This window comes from Ascaphus truei, chromosome 2, assembly GCF_040206685.1.
Source record: "Ascaphus truei isolate aAscTru1 chromosome 2, aAscTru1.hap1, whole genome shotgun sequence".
NCBI classification, from domain to species: domain Eukaryota; kingdom Metazoa; phylum Chordata; class Amphibia; order Anura; family Ascaphidae; genus Ascaphus; species Ascaphus truei.
In genome coordinates, this window is record NC_134484.1 from 294,892,459 (window position 1) to 294,919,810 (window position 27,352).

A 27,352-nucleotide genomic window follows, 5' to 3' on the forward strand; every position below is an offset into this window, starting at 1 on the left:
CCCCAAATGAGATCTTCTCAATTCTATGTATATTCACTATCAGAAACACACTATTTACGCTGTCATTTTTGTCTTTTTGTTCGTTATGTGTTATATGTTTCCCTGCCCCTTCCTACCTTCATGTGTCCCCCCTCCCTGGGCCCTGGCTTCCCATTTCCCCCACTCCCCCCCAGAGGAAAGAGGAGCGGACGGCAAGGGAATATGCGGTAAAGACATCACCACATCATCAGTCAATCCATCAGACGGATATCTCAGCCCTAGGAACGGGGTAAGACTATGGCTCATGATACGCCCTACACACCCACTATCACTAGATGGCCCTTAACATCATTTCACATAACGTAAAGGGTTTCAACAGCCCCTTGAAACGCAAGATAGCATTTACAGAATATAAAAGGCGGGGTGCCGACATATTGATGCGCCAAGAAACTAATTTTAGAGACAAAAGTGCCCCCCGTTTCATGGATAAGCAATACTCGCAGTTCTTCCTCTCATCAGCCCCTGAAAAAAAGAAGGGAATCGCTATACTTTTCCACAACAAGATACCCTTTAACGTTAAAACAGTTAAAAAAGATAAAGAAGGTTGCTACATCATCCTAACGGGTTCCATACATGAGCAAGCTATTACCCTAGCAGCCGTGTACGCTCCCTGCGAGCAAGACGCAAAAATATTTGATACCTTCTTCCAAACCCTGAATACCTTTGCACAGGGCCATATTATTATTGCAGGGGATTTTAACATAGCCCTTCAGCCAGCACTAGATAGATCCAGCACCCAAAAAGAGAGTAACAAAAAAGCGAGACTCTCCCTGACTTCAGGCCTCCGGAAAAACCATCTAGCGGATATTTGGAGAGAGTTGCACCCGCTGGAGAGAGATTACACGTTTTACTCCCATCCTCACAACTCATATAGTAGAATCGACTACTTCTTCGTCTCTAGTAGACTGGTCCCGCTGGTCGCCCGTGCAGTAATCCATGATATTTCATGGTCAGACCATGCACCTATTGAGCTAAGGTATAACCAAATTAAACATGGCAGACTGGGAGCAAATTGGAAACTCAATGAATCCCTCTTAAAAATCCCTGATATATGCGAACACATTGGTAAAGAAATTAACCAATTCTTTGAAATCAACACAGGCTCTGTGGAATCCCAGTTAACTCTATGGGAGGCTCACAAGGCGACCCTCAGAGGCACATTGATAAGTGTCGCGGCGAGACGCAAGCGGGAAAGGGACGTTAAAATTATCACCCTTCAGTCTAAATTAAGCTCCCTATCTGAGAGACATAAAAAACACCCAGATCCGCAGGTCTTCAAGGATTTGAAAGATACTAAGATTGAATTAAATATGCTTTTGACGTCCAGGGCAGACAATTCGTTATGTTGGTCCAATAGGAAATTTTACGAAAAGGCTAACAGACCAGATACGATGCTGGCCAGTCTGCTACGTAACAGACAAACCAACTACAATATCCAAGCGATTAGATTGAAATCAGGCTCCACCTCAGCCAATCCTAAAATCATAGTTAATGAATTTGGTAAATTCTATGAATCTTTATACAACGGTGAGAAAGTGGCACATACCACAAAAACGAGTAAGTCACTAGGAGATTTCCTAGCAAACTCAAATTTGGCAAAGCTCGCTGAGGCAGAAAGAGAGAGCATAGGGGCGGATTTCACTGTGGAGGAACTAGCCACGGTAATAAAAGAATTGAAACCATCAAAGGCCCCGGGCCCGGATTGCTTCTCGGGGCTGTACTATAAAAAGTTTCGCAAAGTGCTTACCCCAAGGCTGCTCCGAATGTTTAACGCAATATTGGCAGGAGCCCCAATCCCCGGAGAGATGCTCCGGGCGTCTATATCACTAATCCATAAATTAGGCAAAGATCCGCTGGAATGCAAAAGCTATAGACCAATCTCCCTGATTAATACTGACATTAAAATCTATGCCAAACTGCTGGCCAATAGACTAAGTCAGATCCTGCCCAGACTGATACATCCAGATCAAGTCGGATTTATTAAAGGTATTCAAGCAGCGGATAATACCCGACGAATCATTGATCTGATAGAATTGGCTAACAGTGGAAAATCACAAATTATGATGTTACTGTAAGTCTGGATGCCGAAAAAGCGTTCGACAGGATCGACTGGTCGTATTTAAAAGAGACGTTCGGGGCGTTTGGATTTGGGGAAAGGGTGAGTGAAGCGATTATGGCACTTTACTCATGCCCTACTGCTAAGGTCATACACCAGGGCTTTCCATCTGCCCAATTCCAAATTAAAAGTGGCACGAGACAGGGGTGCCCATTATCCCACCTCCTGTTTGCCCTTTGTATGGAACCCTTAGCAGCTCAGATTCGTGGCTGTAGGCGGACGCTCACAGGGGTATGCAAGGGAGACTGATTAGGGTGAAATTAAATAAGCCTTTTTATTGCGCCTTTTCACATCAGGAAACCATCCAAACAAGGGGTAAACAAAGCTTCTATTCACTTGGGAGTATTTCTAATGAAATACTATGCGGTTCACAACGCCCTTAGATAAGCATGTCTTCCAGCCCCAAACATATAGCATGAAATGAACAGATATAAAAAGTCTTGTAAATAAAAGTCTCATCTGTTCTTTGTGGTTTGGAGGGAAAATCTTCTCTGTCCCTGGTTCAGCTCCCTTTTCCTCACGGTGTGTCAGCATTCAGGTTTAGAATTTTCCCCTGTGTCTTGAAAGCAGCTCTGCTGTGTCTTCTGGTAGGGCTCAAGACAAGTTGTGAGAGTCAAAGACAATCTCTGCTCTGTCTCCAAGTTCAGCTCAGGTATGAGCAAAGGAGTCTCACTTACTGTCTCAAAAGACAGGCTTTTGTAAGCAATCTAATCAGGCAGGTGGTGTTTGTTAATTGACTACCAGCAGTTAACCACCACACTACTGGATTAGAGGCACATTACTTGAACAGGGATAACTCCCCTGTTACAGTGGCTGTCCTGATATAGTTGGGGTAAATATTGACTCACAATCCCACAAAGCAGCTCTATACGCTGACGACAGTCTATTATTACTTTATCAACCCCTCACATCTCTTCCAAATCTATTTAATCTGCTAGACAAATTCACTAAAATATCTGGATTCAAAATCAATCAATCTAAATCAGAAGCTCTAAACATTAGCCTCCCCACAGAGGTTGAAAAGCTACTAAAGCTAAATTTCAATTTTAATGGAAACAGAACCAGATTAAATACTTGGGAGTCCATATTACTAAGGATGTTAGAGACATTTATAAGGCAATCCCCCCCCCCTATTCAGATCACTAAAAGCTGACATCTCGAAATGGTCCTCCCAGAGAATCTCTTGGATAGGTAGGATACAAAGTATCAAAATGAATCTTCTCCCCCGTATCCTATACCTTTTCCAAACACTGCCGGTGCCACTGAGACTGAAAGACCTACTCTCGCTTCAGTCTGATATCTCCAAATTTATATGGGGAGGTAAAAAAACGAGAGTAAACAAATTGACCATGAAAAGACCCTCCACAGCAGGGGGCTTAGCGGTACGTTGTCTGTGGTCCTACTATAAAGCGGCGCAATTAAGCCAAATTGTCCAATGGCACTCCAACCCTGCATTGAAATGATGGGTGGAAATAGAAAGGGCAATCTGTGCCCCGATAGAGCTACAATCCTTGATCTGGCTGCCCAGAAAAGCACATACAGGTGCTGCCATGCCGCTTTCCTCTTTGACCAACTTGCTGTCAATATGGAACACGTCAAAGCACAATCACTCCCTCACCACCAAAAACTCCCTGATGTCACCCCTTTGGGGGAACTCCGACTTTGCTCTGGGTCTGCAGTGCAGTAGTACCTCTAGTTGGAAAACGGCCGGCTATACGCGCCTTAGAGACTTGGAGGGCAGTGGCAACAAAATTAAATCATTTGAGCAAATCTGATCTGAAAAGCATATCCCACATTCTGAATTTTTTAAGTAGCTCCATGTCCGAGCATTTTATAATAAATTAGCCCCTTATTCAGCGCTGACCAATTTTGAAAAGCTCTGTCTGGCAGAATCAGACACTTCGGGACTCACATCGCAGTTATACAGAGAAGTGGTGGGTTCTGCTGACCACGGACAGGGACGCCCGAGATACAGATCTCAGTGGGAATCTGACCTGGGAGAATCCCTAGAAGATGAGGACTGGAGCGATATCTATCTAGCGGCTGCCAAAAGCTCAATCTGCACCACACTAAAGGAGAATGCATATAAGGTCCTAATGTGATGGTACCACACCCCACTAAAATTATCTAGGTGTTTGCCAGGACTCTCCCCGCTGTGCCCTCAACAGTGCGGAGAGTCGGCAGACCTGTTACATATGCTGTGGTCTTGCCCTTGGATCGCACCTCTATGGGAAGAGATTCGTGATTGGACTCAGAGGATCTTGGGCCTCCCGATTCCCCTAGACCCGTGGCTGTTCTTGCTAAACAGACCACTAGGGGGGCTCTCAAGAGCAAACTACAAATTAATCGGGCACTTTGCCCTAGCAACCCGATGTGAGATCGCAGCAGTATGGAAACTTAAAGTGATTCCTTCCATCCCCAAGATTCGGAACAAGATTTGGTTTATCTGCCAGATGGAAAAGTTAACGAGTCTATTTAACGACACTGGCATCAATTATCTAAAGATCTGGTTAACCTGGTTGGCCCAAACAGACATACCCAGGGTGGAAAGGGCCACAATTTGGCATTGATAGCACTAGATGCATTCTCCTTTGGCAGGTCCAGCCTATATTCTATTTTGTTATTAAAATCATCAGGGAATTGGCAAACACGTCATAGAAGTTCGTTGACAACAGGTGTACGTACACGGGCTCAAATAAGTAGGTCTTAGTGATCGTAGCTGAAGAAGCACCCTCCGAGAGCCGCTTTCACCTCAACGAGAAGACATGCCTCTCCCAACCCTATATCCTCCCTACCTTATATCTCTCCCTACACTCCCCCGTCATCCAGCGGTGAGTTATATGTCTCCTGATACGACGGTAGATATCAAGACACCGAAAGATGGATGTTGTCTCGTCTTGTGTTGTCCTGTCGTCATCCCACATACACTTTATTAATTTGAAAGACTATGTCATATGTACCTCCCTTGAGTGAGTTTATGCCACCTTATGATTTGTACCTGTACATTACTTCAATAAAAATTACAAGTTAAAAAAAAAAAAAAAAAAAAATAGAAGATTTATAGTTTCCCAAAATATTTATTTTTGTTTGTATTTAATTTTTAATTACAAAATTACCCTCTTCCAAGATGACCATTGAACAGCTTTCTTCTATGCGAGCTACAATGAAGACCTCATTATACAGCTAAACACCGTTATAACGCGGTCCTCGGGGTCCACCCCGAGACCACCGCGTTACTAACGGGGTCGCGCTAATTAAAAAAAAAAAAATGGCCGCCGCATCAGTGCATATTTACCCCGCGGTCCCGGCTTCCCCCTGTCACCGCGTGACAGGAGATGGGAGGGGGGATGCCCCTCCGGTTCCGGCTTCCCCTGTCACCGCGGGACAGGAGGGGGGATTCCCCTCCGGCTTCAGCTTCCCCTGTCACCGCGGGACAGGAGATGGGAGGGGGGATGCCCCTCCGGCTTCGGCTTCAGCTTCCCCTGTCACCGCAGGACAGGAGATGGGAGGGGGGATGCCCCTCCGGCTTCGGCTTCAGCTTCCCCTGTCACCGCGTGACAGGAGATGGGAGGGGGGATGCCCCTCCGGTTCCGGCTTCCCCTGTCACCGCGGGACAGGAGGGGGGATTCCCCTCCGGCTTCAGCTTCCCCTGTCACCGAGGGACAGGAGGGGGGATTCCCCTCCGGCTTCAGCTTCCCCTGTCACCGCGGGACAGGAGATGGGAGGGGGGATGCCCCTCCGGCTTCCGCTTCCCCTGTCACCGCGGGACAGGAGGAGGGATTCCCCTCCGGCTTCAGCTTCCCCTGTCACCGAGGGACAGGAGGGGGGATTCCCCTCCGGCTTCAGCTTCCCCTGTCACCGCGTGACAGGAGATGGGAGGGGGGATTCCCCTCCGGTCCGGCTCCCCCCCGCTGCAGCACAGGGCCCTCGCGCCGCAATACAGGGCCCCCTGGCCCTGCCGTAGCGCAGGGTTGTCCTGCCCCCCCCCATGCCCCCCCGCGCTGCACCGGGCCATCCCACCAGCCCCCGCAGCATCGGGGGCCCCCGCAGCCATCATCCCCCTCCACCGCAGCACCACCCCCACCGGCACGCCCCCCCCTGCAGCCACATGCCTCACCAATCATCCCCAAGGTAAGGCTGATTTATGTATATGTGTAGTGTGTGTGTGTGTGTGTGTAGTGTGTGTGTGTAGTGTGTGTCAGTGTGAGCAGTGTGTGTGCAGTGTGCAGTGTGAGCAATGAGCAGTGTGTCAGTGTGTGCAGTGTGAGCAATGAGCAGTGTGTCAGTGTGTGCAGTGTGAGCAATGAGCAGTGTGTCAGTGTGTGCAGTGTGAGCAATGAGCAGTGTGTGTGCAGTGTGCAGTGTGTGTCAGTGTGAGCAGTGTGTGTGCAGTGTGAGCAATGAGCAGTGTGTGTCAGTGTGAGCAGTGTGTGCAGTGTGAGCAATGAGCAGTGTGTCAGTGTGTGCAGTGTGAGCAATGAGCAGTGTGTGTGCAGTGTGTGTCAGTGTGAGCAGTGTGAGCAATGAGCAGTGTTTCAGTGTGTGCAGTGTGAGCAATGAGCAGTGTGTGTGCAGTGTGCAGTGTGTGTCAGTGTGAGCAGTGTGTGTGCAGTGTGAGCAATGAGCAGTGTGTCAGTGTGTGCAGTGTGTGCAGTGTGCAGTGTGTGTGCAGTGTGAGCAATGAGCAGTGTGTGTGCAGTGTGAGCAATGAGCAGTGTGTGTGCAGTGTGCAGTGTGTGTGCAGTGTGTCAGTGTGTGCAATGAGCAGTGTGTGTGCAGTGTGCAGTGTGTGTGCAGTGAGCGGTATAGCGAGGCGCGTTATAACGGGGTTTAGCTGTATATGTATGTATAAGAAAGAGATATGTTTATGTAGTGTATTGCCACACATAACCATTCCTCCTTCTAACTGTCACAGGAGACTTTTAACGCATTTATATTTTCGGAATCATTCAATAGGCAAAACAAGGCAGTGAAATAAAATGGGGTTTATTTGGATAAAACCTCTGAAATACAACAAAACACAAAATACAGAAATATATATGCTTACTGGGGTTTGGGGTTTGAGATGTAGCCTTTCCTAGGTTCAGGGCGCCCGCTTACAAGGGCTTACCCTGATCAGAACCTTGTTCCGGACGTCCTGGACCGAGATTCAGCAGAAAATTCTTAACGGGACCTATTCCTGATAGTCCTGGAACTGTTTTCGGCAAGAAATCCTGACCACAACTGCTACTTTGATTTGTAGAACGTGGCCGCAAAAGACGGGACCAACTCTCAAAGCATGAGCTCAGGGTGTCCTGTCTAATTTTGCAAGGGGGGGGCATGAATCGGGGCTATTTGTGTGTGTAATATGGGTGTTTGTATGTTTGTATGTGTTTGGGGTGTGTGGCTGTATTCTGTGTGCACTTACCTCAGCTGATTGCGCGTCAATCGCAATTTTTTTTGTCTCCCCAAGCTCCGAGCTTGGGAGGGCGTACGTGCCCGTGCACGAGCGTGCGCGTGAATGGGCTTATTCACACTCACAGAAGAGAACGCATCAAGTGCTGAGCGCTAGGTGCGCTCAAAGCCAGCGGGGACGCAGCCTAAGGGGCCTATGCAGTAAAGGTTCAAAAATTATCGCCGGGACATTTATATCGCCGTTTGTCGAACGTTACTATCACGGCATTCAGAAATCCTTCATTACCTGTCATAGCAAAATTCCCAAAATGAGCAAGTTAACGCCAGCGATAGGATCGACTGAAAAGGCCTAACCCGCTGATTCATTTCTGCTGCAGAGAGAGCTGCTCAGAGAGAGCCGCCTCTCCCAGCGAAAATGTCACCCAAAAATTATTTTTTTTAATATACATTTTATTCCTAGTGTAGATGTGCAGGGGGTCTCCGGAGCAGAAACACGTTGGTTTGAGGTCCGGGCACACCCTGCTTCCCGAGATAGAGGCCCCGTTATGGGGTGCCAGTATCTCTTATGCATGGAGATATCCCGCGTCACGTGATCAGGACATTTCCATGCATAGGAGATACACTGGCGACACACTTTATTCGAGCTTGGCTAGTCCCACGAATTCGGGTATACCCGGGTGTATTGAGGTTTGTGACTGTTTTCTGCCCGAGTGCATTGAGTTATTTTCCAAGCAGGGATTGAAGCATTTTATTCCCGCTGGCTGCAATACTGCACAGTATATATATATAAACTGCATTACAATTCATGAATTTATGCCATCTGGTAGACACGCGAAGCATTGCAGCCTATTAAATCCTAATCATTATCATTTAACAGATCAGCCGCCCATCAGCCAGGCATGAACCCAGGCTGGGAAGGCAAATGCAACGGGGCTTGTCAGAGGTTAGGAGCGGCGCATTCCAGGTATCTGCCAGGTACATACCGGGTATTTGCTCGAATAAAGTGTGTCGGTGCAGTACCACCACCCCATAAAGGGGCCTGTATCTTGTGAAGCAGGGCGTCCCCGGACATAGCCAACGCGGTTCTACTCCGGAGACCCCCTGCACATCTAGACTATTAATTAAATGTATATTAAAAAATATTTACTATGCATCAATACACCACCCCCCACCCCCCTACCGTGCCCCCCATAATGTAAAACCATGATTTATTTTTTAACTCCTGCCCTGATGAAGCGTATCTTCCTACACGAAACGGCCCGTCGTTTTTTAATGAAGTCACTCTTCTGACGTCGGTAGTGGTGACCAGCAATGCCAGGAACTCCGGTGTATCGTGTAAACCAGCACCAACTCGGCTGATCGGGTAGTATTTGATACTTATCTCTACTTACCCGTTTTTCTTGCTTTATGCCATTGTCCGATTTGACCTATATATACACAGGTTGAATTACTATATATGCAGCTTGATGAATGGGGGACTACTTTATTCAGGGGATGATGGGTATACCTGTATTTATATGCTGAAACACCAATCCTCTGTTCTACTTTAGTGTTATGATACACTTACCCATTCAACGCATGTTACATTAGTGTGCATATGTTACAATTTTTCAAGTGATTCCGATGAACCAGGGATACATTTCTTTACACCTCAAACGTTACTTTGTGTTTAGTATCTCCTGCTGTTGGTATAATTTTCTATCGTATACCTTGTCAGGACTTTGGCTGACTATACCTCATTGCCCACCACCAGGTACTCTCTGAAGGGACATACCTTATAATTTTTATCATTGGCTTTCCCTATATGTGAATTATACCTGATAAGTGAGAGAGAACACTCTCTATTCTGGCCACCATTTACCGTATTTTTAAACACACCCTTATTTATACCCCACACTCCCTGATATTGCTCCCTCATGTATTTAATAAATTAGTTTTTATTTTGCGTCGTGTAGCACTTTTGGCTATCAGCCTGGGATATATTGTTTAGTCCCATTAAGTGTTTTATTCTCATAGAGTGCAATTTTGGGTTTCTTGTCCAATTTGGATTTTTGTGTCCTTATTTTTTAACATACAGGTTTCATACCCCAGGCATACGGTAGTCCCAGGTGGGCCCGATGGGTGTCCACAGGCCCCACAGTGCACCCCGGGGGGTGCCCACATGTGTCTGGGGCCTCCGGGTGGTCCCCGCTATGTGCCGTGGACCTCCAGGTGGTACCCGTGGGTCACTGTCGGACCCAATGGGGTCCACAGGTGGTCCCATGGGTGTCTGGGGCTCCCTGGGTCATCCCCACAGGTATCTGGGGGCCCTCGGGTGGTTCCCACGGGAGTTTGGGGGCCCTCAGGTGGTTCTCATGGGGGTCTGAGGCCCACGAGTGGTCCCTGCAGGTCCGCTGGGCCCCCACAGCTGTGGGGCCCCCGGTTCTTCCATGCAGGAAAAGTGATACGTAGGTGATACCCGTGGGTCCGTAGGTGATACCCGTGGGCGTCCGGTGGACCACAGGTGGTCTCCCTAGGTCCCCGCAGACCTAAGGTACCAACACTATGTCAACAAATAAAACATGTCCTACATTAAAATAAATACACCCCCTCTCCCTCCACCAAACACATGCAGTTCAGTAATGGGCAAAATAACTATTATCCAAATATGGATAATAGATTATTTGGCCATTATTAAACACAACATTAACCAGCATAAATACACTAAATAAATACAGTTCTACTTAACACAGCAATATGAAGGGCATCCTCATCAGGGTGCTGCAGGTCCCTGTCCTCCGTTTCCAGAAAGCATACAGTACATACATAATAAATACATTAAAATGGCCCCTAACCCCTTAATCACCATAGCGCTAAATAACCACTATAGTAATTAAGGGGTTAACCCACCCTTTGCTGCTATCCACCCAGGAGGCCTAACCACCCACCCCGGACCCACTATACCACCCTGTACCCATTGAGTAGTATTGTGGTATATTATACCCATATAATAATATGGGCATTGTAAGAGACGTGTGCAGAGGTACGCAATGGAGACCGTTTAAAGTGAAACTAAAATTAGGCTTTATTGCGCCTGTCCCTTTAACACAGCAAAACATTCAAAAGAAAACCTGCTCGATTTTGGAGAATATCTACACATGTAGTCCAGCCGTCTCTAACTAGGTGGTTAGCTAAGCTAATTACCAGACCCAAATATATATACATGTATGCAGATATATAACAGTCCCAAAAGAAAGTCTTATCTGTCTCTTGTTGCTGTAGGGGAAGCCTTTCTGCTCTCCTGGGTCAGCACCTTTGTGTGCTAAGGCAATGTCTGTCCAGGTTTAGAGGTCTGGTCCCCTTGTCTTGCTATCAGCATACAGTCCAGTCCTTCTGCAGCTCAAGACATCTGTTCCTCTGGTCAGCCCCAATGGTGAGACTAAGGAAATCATCTGTCTGCCCTTCCTTGGTTCCGTCCCCAATTGTGAGACTCAGGCATCCCCTTCCTGTGTCTCAGAACAGGCTTTTTCTGACAGAGTTCTGATTAGGCAGGTGGGGTTGGTTGATTGAAGGTGTGCAATCAACCAGCACAGTGCTGGATTAGAGGTACGTTTCTTAACAGGGGTAAGTCCTTGTTACAGGCATGAGAAGCCTCTAGGATACCCATTGAGTGCTATAATCAAAATACATTAATGCTCAAAACACACAATAATAAAACATTACAAAACTCCAAAAAAACACAATTCACTAAATGAAAACACTAGCCAGCTAATGCAATTAATACAAGCAATATCCAGATCAACAATGAATTAATTAGACCAGTAACCAATCAAACAATTAATTAATAAAGCAAGGAATTAATTGTACCAGTAACCAATCAAACCAATTAATAAAACAACAAGGAATTAATTGTACCAGTAACGAATCAAACCAATTAATACAACAACAATGAATTAATTGAAACATTAACCTACAAACAAATTAATTATAAAAAAATATCTGAAACACAACCATTCAAAGCATTTGCCAACACAACACATCATTAATGAAAAACGAAAATCAATCGCCATCATTTTATTTATATAAAGCAGCAAAATACCAAACAATTACATTCACATAATAAACTGACATCGCAAAAATCACCATCAATACAAAGCAAGAAATGCCACAAAAATATTGTCCTAATAATGTATAGATCTGTACCCTAAAGTGGTACAGATTAATAGATTATCAGTCAATGTGCAAAAAATAAAAATACACATCCAAAGTCAAAACCTGTAAAAAAAAAAAAATACATTTACAGACATGCAATATGTTACTTACCATTAGAAGCACTGGCCCTTCGACTCCAGGAGTAACAGGAAGCTCACGTACCTCGAAGTCCTCAAACAGCATCAGATGCCATTCGCCATGAAGATGCGGATCAGATGCTTGTCACGGTAATTTATGACAAGATCTAGTATACACCAAATAACTGGGTTGAACTGAACGAGGCTTAGATATAATAAAGTATATTTATTCCTTAGATATGTGAACACAGCAATATAGTACAATTAACAGACAAGAAGGTAACACTTACTTAGGGGTTGGAATGAAGAAGTAGTCACATAGCAATTCTCCAGAAATCAGGTAACAATCAAGATGTATCAAGAAGACAAAGACTGTAGGGTTGACAACAGTTTATATATCTTTGCAACCCTATTCTTACTATTGAGTACAGACTATTGGAGAACAATTATCTGCACCCAATCTCAAACATGAGAACATTATTAACCCATGCCCCCCAGCTAGATGGCACATGTGTACTGGGACCCTGAGGGTCTCATTTCTGTAGCCCCACACCCAAATCAGGGGCGCCGGGCAATCTGCCAGATGGGGATCTGGCAGGATATTCTTTGTTTGTAGGTGTGAGTTATAGCACCTACAAACCACTCCACTTCACGCTTCTCTGCCCTCATGTAAACAGTTAGAGTGGCTGAGTCTTTTGATCAGGGCCTGGTTCTTAGATTTTGGGTCGCCCCCCTGACCATTTGCATTCCTTAGTGTGCAGGAATCTTCGCTGGCTTTTGTCCCCGCTTTGAAATACAGTATGGTTCTGAATATACAACCATATTAAAATATCCGGTTCGGTTTGATCCAGCGGGTCGAAATGGTCCAGTTCTTAATGCCGGAACTGGCTCACCATAGTGGCCAAATTTCAGCCCGCTGTGACCTACAAAACCGGAGATACACAAATACAACATGAACTGTTTATTCTTTTAATACAAATTTCTCCGCTGTAGAATAAATCTCGTTTTTTCACTTGTTCCCCATTGAAAACCACAGGCTCCGCTGCCATAGACTTTCAATGGTGAACCTCCACCATTGGCGTCTATGGGAGTCTGCCGCCATAGACTTACAACGGGGCACTGCCGCCGTTGAAGCCTATGGGGCTTCTCCGCCATAGCCGGTCAATGGGAAACGGCCGCCATTGAAGTCTATGGGAAAAACTCACGAACCGTTATGGTGGTCCATACTCCGTCGGGTTGGTCGGAGAAGGTCGGGAATGGTTCTGCGGTCATGCCGGAACAGTGACTGCAGGTGCGCCAAACCTCGACCCTCTGGACCCTCCAGAACCGGAGATATGGGCTTATGATTTTCCGGGTTTCGGACTTAGCCGTTTTCTTGTGCTGTTTCTGCCGCCGCCATTGAAACCTGTGGCGTGACCCGCTCAGCCAGCACGACCCTTTTCGGGGGTCCTGGATTCTTGGACCCGGTGGTGGTCAAGTGTGGGGAGGCCTAGGAGCTAGGGGCAAAATAATTTTATTTCTGGGTGCCCTAGAACCTAAGATTCCCACGCCACTTGTCGTTGAACTTGAACTAATCGTGATGAAAGCTCTTTTTCAGATAATGTATCCGCTTTGCGGTTTTGCGGTTTGGACGGCTGCCAACCTATTCCTGGAGATCGCCGTCGAGGAATCTCCATTGAAGTCAATGGGCCCATTGACATTCAATGGGAAACCGCCGCTCCTCCTCTCAGACGCCACCTGCTGGTCTTCGAGGGAAACAGGTCCAAAACAGCTAGATTCGCCATTGAAATGAATGGAGCTCCAATGGCGGCCTATGGGACTCTGCAAAATGGTGCCTGAAAAGGCAGGATAATTAAAGAAAGGGCTATAATCACTATATACCCATTAACCCTTGTCCTCCCGGATGGATCCCAGTGTTTGTGTGTGCAGACACTTACATGATGATAATACATTGGAACAGGGGAACACACATTTTCATGTAATAGCAAGGTGAAAACCACATTCCTGGACCGCAGTCCAGTTAACCCCTTGCCTCCCTGGTGAGGTCAGGGGGTGGCCATATGGGGTGCAACCCCTTTAATACCGGGCCAATCCCCCTCTCCCTCTACAGGTACCCAAATCTTCTTTCTTCTATCTTTAATCAGCTTCTTCTATCTGCATCTGTCATTATTTCTTGATCTTCCTAATCTTCTATCTTCTTCTTGTAATCCAAAAAGCCCCATGGTAGATCCCAACTGTTATCTCGTCTTCTTGGGCTCAAATGAGGCTTCACGGCCTTAAATAGGGCTTGTGAACTCACATTTGGGTGAAAACTGGTTTTACAGCCATCTGATTGGCTGTTAAAATCATGTGCCGACTTCATTATTATTATTTTTTTTAATGATGCCAGCCTATCAGAATGGCTTTGCTTCATTTCCCTTTAACATGACATCACTAAATCCAACCATTGGGGCTTTTTGGATTACAAGAAGAAGATAGAATATTAAGAACAAGATCAAGAAATAATGACAGATGAAGATAGAAGAAGCTGATTAAAGATAGAAGAAAGAAGAATTGGGTACCTGATCCGGATCTTCATGGCGGATGGCATCGGATGCTGTTTGAGGCCTTCGAGGTACGTGAGCTTCCTGTTTCCCCAGGAGTCAGAGGGCCAGCGCTTCTAATGGTAAGTAAAATATTGCAAGATAGCCAAACGAACAGTGATGTCCAAGTATCAGTGCGACAGAGCATGAACAGGCTGGGTATAAAACTTTGTTTATAAATCCTTTAATGTCCTCTGATGTGAGCCATAAATTAAGTATAATGGAGTAGCTAATCAGATCCTGATTCAGGTTAGCCAACATCAAATGCCTATAGTTAACTCATATAATAGTTGTAGCCGTGTATCAAGGCATAATTCACTTAGTCGGATTTATGGAGTATTAAGGAAAGAAAACAGTGCTATGACAATTCAGTCCTGTTAACCCCTACACTATTAAGAGATACTACTTAGAGTAAACAGGCCACAGTGACGTGCTGTAAATATCAGCAGGCAAACCTCCATAAGCAAACTCACAGTAAGATGAGAAGATGGCTCCACGGGCATGCGTCCAGCAGAAAGGATGTGAACAGTGATGGAGTCCTCAGAAGAGGGGTGCGGAGCACAACAAGCGAGGAATATAGGGGATACGGCACACCCAAGGTGTAATTAAAACAATTTATTGGGTAAGAAAAGATGGAGACATCAAAAATAGGGTACAAAAATCACTCTGATGCGTTTCGGGCGCAAATGCCCTTTGTCAAAGAGTATAACCCTTCCTGTTAGTCTTGTGCCTCTTATAGGGATGAATTACAAGCAATTGCCGAAACTGGAAGTGACGTCGGTGGCGCGTTTGATTTGTCAACAGTTTTGTTTTATGTATGTTTGTTATCATTACTACCCTTATGCCTTCTCACAAACTCCTATCTGTATGTATTACCCATTTGTAGGGCTGTTTTGCAGTTCAGTCTGCCTACCTAGGTGGCACTGTTGCGGTTGCTATGAGCGTCTTGCCAGCACCACAGTTTCTGTGGTTTGTCTTGCGAGACGTGCTCGCCGCCGACGTCACTTCCGGTTTCGGCAATTGCTTGTAATTCATCCCTATAAGAGGCACAAGACTAACAGGAAGGGTTATACTCTTTGACAAAGGGCATTTGCGCCCGAAACGCGTCAGAGTGATTTTTGTACCCTATTTTTGATGTCTCCATCTTTTGTTACCCAAAAAAATGTTTTTATTACACCTTGGGTGTGCCATATCCCTTATATTCCTCGCTTGCTGTGCTCCTCACCCCTCTTCTGAGGACTCCATCACAGTAAAATATTGCATGTTTGTAAATGTATTTTTTTACAGGTTTTGACATTGGATATGTATTTTTTATTTTTTGCACATTGACTGATAATGTATTAATCTGTACCAATATTTAGGACAATATTTATGTGGCCTCTCTTGCTTTGTATTTCCCTGGCAATTAAAAGATATCGACCATTACAGTTTACATGCAAGTTAATACAAGACAGCCTTTTTGCTGTACCGCAAGAGTATTGGATCTCATGAAAGTTTATGTGGTCGGAAGCAATAAGCACAATCTCTTGACTCTGTTTACATGCATATCCTACTTCACAATTTGTGCTTTAAAGCAGGAATTCAACAGGGGGTGGTAAGCACATTATGTTCAGTTCTCGGAACCTGAAGTACTTACTGGTGAAGTTACCGGCGTCACTGCCCCTCCAGGGGAAACAAAATGGCAGTCCAAATCTCGCCATTTCTGCGAGACAATTCCTAAATTTCTAAAGAATGGTAATTTAAATGTCAGTGCGAAGCCAGGAAGTAATGCCGGTAACTTCACTGGTAAGTTTTCTGGTTCAGCTCTGGCGATACATCTCCCTTCCCCCGTGATCACCATTCTAAAGAAATCTGCACTTCTGCTTCCACTTTCCAGACACTAAATTGTTACATAAAATGAATGGATTAAATGTGCATTGTGGATATGTACATCACCATTTATAGCCCGGTCCATGTGTTTATATCTAATCCGATGTTGAATTTGTCAACTTCTGTTTGTCTGATTTCGTTTGACAGCTCGGATTCTGAATCCTTCAGATGGATTTTCAGTAATAGAAAAAAAATGCCCTTTTGAGGCTAATTCCGCGAAAATCCACAGATGAAAGGAATTGACCAATCTGATTTAGGTGGAAAATTTGTTTCTCTCTTCATACAGTATGTTAGATTATACACTGTACACAGTACAGTATACAGTATACTGTTCTTCAAACATTACCACTGTAAACAAGCTGCAACATTGACAAATGGTGTATTCATGCTATAAATTTGCATTGTTTCAATTTTTTTTAAATCAGTTGAAATACAGTTAGAATCATTACTACTTTTACATTAAACACTGTATACTCAGGATGATGTATTACAGAGCTAGGGTAAATTACAAAATTGTGGTGCAATTACATGTATAGTAATATATATATATATATATATATATTTAATCTAAAATAAGGATAAAATATCCAAATATTGTTATGTTTTTCATCAGTGCATGACAATCTGCTTTCCTTTTATGTTTAATTTCCATCCATACATTTTTCTTGTCTTGCTTTTTCATGGTTCGGTATTTTTCTCATTGTCAGACTGATGTGACCGGAGCATATGATACCATTCCTCATTCAAAGCTTGATGAAGTGGTTTCAAAAGTCATTAGCCCGAACATTGAAGAAGCCTATTGCATACGGCGTTATGCCACACTTTGGACTGACTCAACTGGACAAATTAGAAAATCTTTTAAACAACATGTAAGGCCTTTTTTATGTTTAGTTCAAAGTTATGATAGCTGTACTGGTTCCGGAGAAATTTAGTTTAATTTTAGGGGACAAACATTTTATTCGTAGACAGAATTACAGATGTACTGTACTGTAGCTACTGCTGGGGAAGGCCAGGGGAACTTGATGGCAGCATTTTTTGGTAGTAGGGAGAATAGCTACATGGGCCCCAGAAGCAAACATGGACTGCTTATGGCTTCTCACATCAGTCACCAACCTATGTGACGGTACTCTTGAAAAAGAGACCTGAGCAAATTCTCAAAAACCTTCTATACATGTTATTGCAGCATGATCCCTGATATACCAGTTGTAGATAAATATACCAAGTGACACTTTTACTGCTTTTCTATATACCTGAAATAAATACATATGTAATAATCTGAATTTCACTCATTTTCTTTTATATACTTTATGTGCCTATGTAAAAAGGTGAGGCTGACACGGAGGTGTGTTCAAAGAGTAGACATTGTTTATTATGAGCACAGCATAAGTAAAACAGCCAGCTCTATCCTTTGTGTGCAGGACAAAGCAATCTCTCCATTTGATAGTCTTTGTTTGGTGTAATCTGTTGCTGGGCATAGCTTTGTGGGATACATGGTTTAAGTCTTAATGTCCTGTCAGGAATTCCAAGGTTGGCTTTTTTCTTTTATTGCCTTGTCTCTGAGACATTAACTCATTACTTGCTTGATCCCACTGGCCAAGTCTTAAACAGTCTATGAACAAATGCAGCCTCCTTACCCAGAATCTTCTGAGGGTAAAATCTATGTTTGTTTCAGGTCCACCATATCCCCCCTTTTGGTCCAAATCCAAATAAGGGCATACCTTCTTCTGACTTCTCTTCTTAGGAGGCATGTGAAGCGAGCACAACATTCACACGCCTAAATATACTGAATAGGATTACTTAATAAGTGGCTTATATAGTATGCTACATTGTGTTTGCATTTGATACTACACTTTGCGATGCTTGATATACATATTTCTAATAAAACAAACACATCAAGATTTGAGCAAGAAAGTTGTTTTCTGTAAATCATGTTTAATAACTATGGCTGTCTTGGCACCGTTGTATTGTAATTCCTGCAGGATATGTTCCTCATTTACAAAATTCTTTAAGCAGTCCCTATGTTTTCTTTCCATTCCCAGTCTTACATCTGATCTCTGTATGTTTACTACTCCTGAATAGTTAAACTGAGTAGTGATGTTTTGAATGATTGAAATAGAAACATTACATTATTTTGCTTGAATAGCAAATAGTGAGATCTTATTACACACAAGAGCTTTCATTCAGGAGGATAGTTCCATTACCCTTCATGTGTGTATAACTTACATTCTGTTTTTCATAAATCTGAAAACACACTTTATAATTTACAAGGTAATAAACAGGATCAGTAACATGTTCTTTACCTTCCAGGATACAACTTGTATGGTTTATCCAACATTGTTAATCGACAACCTTGTATTGTAATGGTCGACATAATATAGTATGTATATATTTGTCAGAAGTACAGAGTGACAAGTCCACCAATTTCCATTTCACAGCGTCAGAATCATGCTCAACATGTGTATGGGACAGTCTGGGATGCAGAGTAAATCCTTTCATAGCTACCGCTGTGACTACATTTTCATATACCGTATGGTCCTTACCTCCCCTTCCCATGGTAGAAGGGAATGTACTTCTAAGATTGTCATATCACATAATCCCAACAAATTTGTCCACCAGGACACATGCTCTACAGCAAACTGTGAAATAAAACTTTTTACTGGCAAAAGCCATTCCAGGGGCCATTTACCTACCCATGACTCTTGCATGCTGATTTTTAGATTGGTTGAGAGTTCACCTGTGTACATATAAGCACCCATAAAACATGTTCTCCTAATTTGTAGACACTATTCACTAGCACTTTAATAATTTCTGGGTGTACACTCACTGACACCTTCCTGATACAGTGGCCGTTATTCGAACACTTCGCGTGGTGTGTAGATCGGAATACCCATGCGATGGGGCGCAATTTTTTTCAATCGTGCCTACTTAAACTCGCGTGTTGTTTATCGTTTAGTCAGGATCAGAAAATGGCATTTTAGCGTTGTCTGCAATACCGTCGAGAAACTCAAGTGGGCAATCGCGAGTTGTTGTCATAAAAATCCAATAGCAATTCAATGTCACGATTAACATGTTGCCTGAAATCAGCTGAGGTGCCTGCCACGCATGCGCAAGTGCGATAAGCCGTATTATACACAGAGCAGTGTGTGCATCTGTATTATACACAGAGCAGCATGTGTACTGTAACTGTATGATACATAGAGCAGCGTGTGTACTGTATCTGTATTATAAACAGCAGCGTGTGTACTGTATCTGTATTATACACAGAGCAGCGTGTGTATTATACACAGAGCAGCGTGTGTACTGTATCTGTATTATACACAGAGCAGCGTGTGTACTGTATCTGTATTATACACAGAGCAGCGTGTGTATTATACACAGAGCAGCGTGTGTACTGTATCTTTATTATAAACAGCAGCATGTGTACTGTACCTGTATTATACAGTACACAGAGCAGCGTGTGTATCATACACAGAGCAGCGTGTGTACTGTATCTGTATTATACACAGAGCATAGCAATTATGGATATTATGAGAATCGAGCAGTACTGTAGCTTTTTAATTCCACACTAGTCATGTACGTTTTTTATAACTTCCCATTCATTTAGAAGTTAGTTCAAGTTTTAAAAATATATACATATATATATATATATTTTTGGTTATCGACATGGGCTTGCATAGCAATTATGGATATTATGAGAATCAAGTTTTACAATATATATTTTTGGGGGGTTATCGACATGGGCTTGCATAGCAATTATTGATATTATGAGAATCAAGCAGTACTATTGCTTTTTAATTCCACACTAGTCATGTACGTTCTTTATGAGGTGGGTGGCATAGTACTGTGATTTTTATTTGGGGGTGTGGAGATCAAAACATTATGATGACCTGTAGAAAATATTTCTTTCAACTACAGGTAATCCATCATAGATCATTACCCCCTTATCCCCCGCACACACAAGGCTCAAGGATTTCAACTTCTTATCGACACCTCTCACAAACCATTCATTTTCAAATGGTTGGCTTTGTGGCTTTAATCTTCCCGAGCCTGGTCTCAAATTTCTGCGCCTGCGTGTAATTCTCTTTGGGTGGGACCTTGTTGATTATTAATGCGCATGCGTGTATATCTGTATTATAAACAGAGCAGTGTGTGTATTATACACAGAGCAGCGTGTGTACTGTATCTGTATTGTACACAGAGCAGCGTGTGTACTGTATCTGTATTATACACAGAGCAGCTGAAATCGGCTGAGCTGCCCGCCACGCATGCGCAAGTGCGATAAGCTACGCCCTTCTAAACTTGCCTTTTCTTAAGCGGTGCACTTCAAGTTGATTTGTAAGCAGTATCAACAACACAACACACCTCCCCCCCCCACCAGTAATAAGATTAACATGTTGTGTGAGATACAGGCTGAGCTGCGCAAGTGCGATAAGCCTTTCTAAACTGCTACTGTACTGTAACAAAATAAGTCAACTTGAAGTTCACTGCTTATCAACAACACAACAGAGCCATTCACGTAAATGTACTGTAGCGTGATTATTATGAGCTGGGCAGAAGACATGTTTGAAAATACAGTAGCTCTTTTTCCTACTGTACAGTAAATTCCTGTACAAGCTTGTCTTTTTCTTCGTTATGGCTGCATTTGATTCTGTATTGCTTTACTGTACAGTACTGAAAATAAAAAGAAACAATTACTGCAGACATGGTTATTTTTACTGCCATACTTACTGTACCTGTATCATACTGACCTGTGCATTATTAACAAAAATAATTGATTAAACAATAAAAATATAATAATTTTTATAAAACATATTTTTAGTTTTTATATACATATTTTTTTCACAAACTAATTTCTATACAGTAACTACTGAGAGGAGAGGGGGGTTTGTGTAAGATACAGGCTGGTTTGTACATGATATGAAAAAATGTTGTATGGTGCTCTAAAAAAAGACCGCAGTAAGATGAAATGATGTTAGGAAGAATTAACCCATATATTGTATAACTGTCCAACAAGATGTAAACTGGTAGATTATGATTCCACTTAGCACAGTAGTAAGGATATGTTCATAAGCACCTGCCGGTGACGAGTAGATAAAACATCCTATATCATGGGACAGTGATGAAGTATCAGAATAATATCCAAATAAGGTATGTCAAACTGGAATAAACTCACATGGGATGAATGTCCACGATATGCAGTAAGTCCAATGTATCCAGCGACCCCAGGGTTAAGTGTACCTCCGTCTGTAGATGAACACCAGAGAGGAAGAAGAAGAAAAAAAAACAGAGCACTATTTCCAGTTCTTACGAATCAGCAAATAACAACAAGGTTGCGTTCCCATAAAAATAAAGCTAATTTAATGGATCAAAAATAACGAACAAAACACACCAACGCGTTTCTGACTATGAATAGTCCTTTATCATAGGTGGGGTTGGGTACACATATGGATAATAGTGCATTTGCATATTTCAAATACATGAATCACAATAAATAAAATAAATACATCATGCACTCACCCTTGGCCAGCAGCCACGATGAAGGCCATCCTCATCTTCATCACCGTCCATTCCCTCCCGTGCTGAAAAACAAACACAAGCATAAAAAGAGCCAATGTAATGCCCCCTAACCCCTTAATCACCGTAGCGGTTATTAACCGCGACCGTCATTAAGGGGTTAACCCACCCTCACCCACCACTGGGGAGGCCTAACCACCCTCCCCCCCCACTATCCACCCCTGTGAGACCTAACTACCCTCAACCCTACCTACCGGGAGGCCTACCCTCCCTCCCTTGAGGACAATACACCCTACCCCCAATTCCCACATTCAAAACAATACACAGTCCCATAATAAACATAACAATAATTAATAAACAATACATAACCCACTGACCCCCTGTGCCCCCCCCCCCATAAATACATGATTTATTCTTTTACATACAGGGTGTCCGTAGGCCTCACAGTGGCCCAGCAAAAGGTTTCAAACAGGGTCTGGAGGCCTACGGGTGGTCCCGCCAGGCGCCGTGGTCCACGAGGTGGTCATCGTGGGCCCCAAATGGGGTCTCCATGGGCAGGCCCGCGGGTGTCTGGGGGGCCCCTGGTCAGCCCCACAGGTGTCTGAGGGTCCTCGGGTGGTTCCCACGGGGGTCTGGGGGCCCTCGGGTGGTCCCTACGGGTCCGTGGTGCCCCCAGATGTGGTTCCACCGGTTCTTCCCCGCAGGTGTCACCCGTGGACCCGCTAGCCTGGTACCCGTGGAAAGTCCGAGTCGACCCCAGGTGGTCTCCAGAGGTCCCCGCAGACCTAAGGAACCAACGCTGTATGTAAAAAAAAAAACCTGTCCTATACATTTAAATACATAAATACCACCCCCACCCCCACCTCCCACGCATAATAAAATAAATACAGGTCTACTAACCTCATCAATATGAATTCTCTCCGCCTGCAAGTTCCCTCTGTCCTCCGTAGCCAAAAAAATACATTGCAAATACATTCTGGTGTCACTTAACCCCGTAATCACCCGATCGGTTAATAACCGCAAAGGTAATTAAGGGGTTAAGCCACCCTGGCCCAATAAGCACCCTTCACCCATTCATTTGTACAGTGGCTTCATCATGTATGTGTATATATATATATATTTATATATATATATATACACACACACACACACACACACACACACACACACACACACACACACACACATATATATGTATATGTGTGTGTATGTTAAAAATGGTTTTTGAGGCAAAAGGTGACACTGTGTGCTCATTTGTATTTCATTTCCCAGAATCCCTTGCTGCAGTGGAAGTGCTGTATGCTGGGTGATAATGGGGAAAGGCGGGGTTGCAGACCTGCCTAAGACATGCAGATGAGCATACAGTTGTATTTGCATATATATATAATGAAAATAGCACATCTTCAAATCAATAAATCACATAGCATATCAAAATTAAAATATTAGATAGCCACATACAAATTAAAAAAATTCCAAAATAAAATCATTCTCATCTACCATTTAATATCTAACAAATGGCAATCTTCCAATCGCCAATCAAAACATTGAATTGTACAGTGTATACAGTAGCGACATATCTTATTGCACTAAATACCGGCGGCATGCCGGGATCTGCCCCAGCTGTCCCAGTAATGCACGCGCGCCGCCGCGTTTCCCCACTCACCCCCCCTCCTCCATCGCGCGCAATTTACACACCCTTCCGGACCCCTGTACCCCATCTGCTCTGCCACTCTGCTTCCCCGAACCCCCGCTTAAAATAATTTCATCTCCAGGGGTGTCGGGGAAGCCTGGGGAAGCCGGGGAAGACGGGGAAGCCGGGCGCGCCTGTGACTGTGACGTCACAGTGCGCCGCCACGCGCCGTGGCTACCCGCTTCCCAGCCACATACAGCCAGCGGCTTTTGCTCGAATAAGAGCTGCCGCTGCTGTACATGATGCAAATTATCTGTGCATCATGTAGACTATGCAAATCAATGTTAACAATTTTTTTTCCAAACAAACCAATCAGAAAAAAAATTAGCATCAGCCAAAATATAACTACCAAAAATAATACACTATTAAAAAGCAAACCACACCCTGAAATCTAGTACTGCAGAAACCACCAAAAAATTACAATCAGAGTTGGGATTTCGTTCCCACAATCTGATTGGCCATGTGAGGGCGGCCATCTTTCTTTTGATGAAGTCATTTTTTTTTTTTAAATCTTTTTTTCCTTTATTGGAGACACATAGGAACAAAGAAATACAAACAGTGATTACAGTCAATGGGGTACATTTAGGGATGAGGATAGCGTAACTTGACTGCGATACGAATCTGGGGTCTCAAAAAATCGTTTTTTGGTTTTTGAGCAAGAAAAGTAGGGGGTACGCAGGGCGGGGTGATAGTTGGGGACGACAGAAGAGGGGTAGATGGAGTGGGGGGGGGGAGGTAGTGGGTTCGCACTCCGCTCTATCCCCCTATTTTGTTGATAGGTCAATTGTTCGGACCTAGTTTGGGGGAAGGGTTCCTGAGCTGATCCAGGGCTCCCATGTGTTATAGAATTGTGGTATTTTTTGTTTTAGCATGGCCGTTAATTTTTCCATGGTCATTACTGTATTTATCCTATTTACTACAGTCCTCCTTGAGGGCGCTTTTAGTTGCTTCCAGGCCGCCGCGACCGAGCATCTCGCCGCCGTAAGTATGGCGGAGGTCAGCCTGGCCTCGGGGGCTGGGAGATCTTCTATTGGTTTGCCCAGTACGTATGTCAGGGGGTCCAGGGGAACCTCCAGGCCCAGGGTTTCATCCAGGAGTCTTTGAATTCTAGTCCAGAACTGCTGGATCTTAGGACATGTCCACCAAATGTGAGCCATGTCGCCCTTTTGTCCACATCCTCTCCAGCATAGGTCAATTGCGCCGGGGAAGATCTGGCTCAATCTACTCGGGGTCAGGTACCATTGAAATAGTATTTTTTATATGTTTCTTTTGTAACGGAGCAAATTGAAGTTCTAGGGGCTGTGTCCCAGATGTCCTCCCAGTCCTCCAGATCTAGTGGTACTGCTCCGGCAGCTTTTATTCGAAGTAATCACCGACTTGTACCTGGCATGTTCCTGGAATGCCACACTGTTCACCCGGAGCATGCCGGGCTCCCAGCCAGGCGCATGCCCGGCTGACGCGCGGTTGATGTGTTAATTGATAATGGTTCAGGATTTACTAGGCTGCAATGCTTTGCGTGTCCGCCAGATGGCATAAATTCATGAATTGTAATGCAGTATATATATATACAGTATATATATATATATACAGTATATATATATACTGTATAACAACAACCCCTATAACCCCTAACATACAGTACTGTACACATACAGTACTGTATATGCACATCAATGAAACTATAGGCCGGTGGGGGCGAGATGTGTTTGCAGCAGAGAGAGAACTGCTGCTCTCTCTGCGCAAACATCGGCACATTAAAAATTATTTAAAATTAATTTTTATTCATTGTGTACATGTGCAGGGGGTCTCCGGAGCTTAACCGCGTTGGTTTCAGGTCCGGGGACCCCCTGCTCCCTGAGATACAGCCCCCTTTCTGAGGTGCCGGTATCCCTCTGCATTTAAAGGTCCCGATCACGTGACCGCGACATGTAAAAAAAGCAGAGGGATACCGGCACCCCCTAAAGGGGGCTGTATCTCGGCAAGCAGGGGGTCCCCGGACCTAAAACCACAGCGGTACAGCTCCGGAGACCCTCTGCACATGTACAGTATAAATAAAACACATATATAAATAAACACTCGTTCCTTACCTTAGCGGCTATGTGCTATGGTAACGAAGCAGCATTTCTGTATTTTAATAATATTGTACAGTGAGCAGGGGGTTCCCTGAGCCAGAAATTAATGCTCAGGGGACCCCCTGCTCCTGCACAATATTATTAAAATACAGAAATGCTGCTTCATTACCATAGCTGATAGCCGCTAAGGCAATGAAGGGGTTAACCCACCGTGCCCGCTTTATTGTGGGTAGCGGGGGGGGTGAAGGGGGTATTTGGCCCTTGGTGTGAGTTTAGGACTCGCGGGGGGGTTACGGGTGCACTTAACTGCTTCACGGCCGTAGCAGTTAATACTGCTACGGTCATGAAGGGGTTAACCCCTCCCGCTACCCCCCCGCAAGCCCTAAACAACCATCGCTACCCACAATAAAAAAAAATCACGCACAGCAGCCCCACAATTAAAAAATAAATCTAAATAAATAAATAAATACATGAATATAAATAAATATATGTATAATATGTACAATAGAGGACTGCGCTATTGTATGAAATGCCAGAAATTAATGGTAATACTAAATGTTAATTAATTGTAAATTAATGAAAATATATATTTAACCTGACGTGATGACGCATGACACTGACGTCATCACCGCGCGCTGGGACTCACTGACCCGCGCGATTGTTGCAGAGGCTTCCCAGCTTGGAACCACTCCACAGGACTCCCCCATTAATGCAGAGTAGAACTACTATCCTGGCTTTGGATTGGGACGTCACCCTGGGACTGCACAGACCATGAGGCTGCAGTTCTAAACCGGATGGTGGTGATTATATATCACAGAATGCTTTTTTATATTGTACTTTTGTAAGTGCAATTCTTATTCCCCTCCCTCCCCTCCCCTCATTAAATTTTACAATTTTACGCTATGGGTGTGCGCTCTCTCTTCCCCCTTTTCTTCTAGATTCCCTGTGGATGTGGTTTGTCCACTTTGAGAGCAGCCGGAGACCCTCTATACCAGAACTTATTGGATTCATTGGACAATTTCGGGACTGGTTTTTATACCTCCTTTTTTTCCCTATTTGTGGAGATATTTATTTGTTGTATGAGTATTTATATTTGGTTTTTATTGTAAGCTTGGTTTTAGGTTTTGTTCTATTATAATTGATTTATTATTCATTTTGATTTTCATATATATTTTTCATTTTTACATATTTTTCATTTTTATTGTCATATTTCAATTTGTTTATATACACCTAATTCACAGAGTTTTTACTCCTAGTGAGTCACACTACATATCCACTACCATTTGCAGAGGCGCAGCTCAGTCTTCTTTCTATATATATATATATATATATATATATATATATATATATATATATATATATATATATATATACAGTATATACACACACATGATGAACCAATATACAAATAAATGTAGAAGGGTTATCAAAATCATACTGTACTACAAATAACACTTCTCCATACAGACACACTACATTACAATGAATTTCCTTTAATAATCCTAACTGATCTTACAATCTACTGTAAATCATCAAATGACAAAGAAAAACCTCACATTCCAATCCATACATTGCATTTACATTGTATTTATGATGCATAAATTCTATGCACCATATACATTCTGCAAATGAATGTGAACAATATCATTGCAAGCAAAATACAGATAACTCCAAACAAGTCAATTATTTTAACCAATCAAGTAAACAAAAATCAATATATAAGTACCAACCAGAAAACACAATTTAAACCAAAGCTAACCCTTACAATACCAAGTATTACATCTATCTAATTGTAAAAAACATTATAC

The 27,352-nt window shown here is 43.6% G+C and overlaps 1 protein-coding gene across 8 annotated transcripts in view; it reads left to right on the top strand.

Moving 5' to 3' along the window:
• TERT (telomerase reverse transcriptase) overlaps window positions 1-27,352 on the top strand; it is a 505,909-nt gene that overhangs the window by 259,431 nt on the left and 219,126 nt on the right. For 7 of the 8 annotated variants that reach the window (XM_075586351.1, XM_075586357.1, XM_075586358.1 and 4 more), the window contains one exon: window positions 16,976-17,137. The exons of the other annotated variant lie outside the window; for it this stretch is intronic. In XM_075586351.1, the coding sequence (XP_075442466.1) occupies window positions 16,976-17,137 (162 nt within the window). The remainder of the gene's footprint in view (window positions 1-16,975; window positions 17,138-27,352) is intronic. 8 annotated transcript variants of the gene reach the window in all.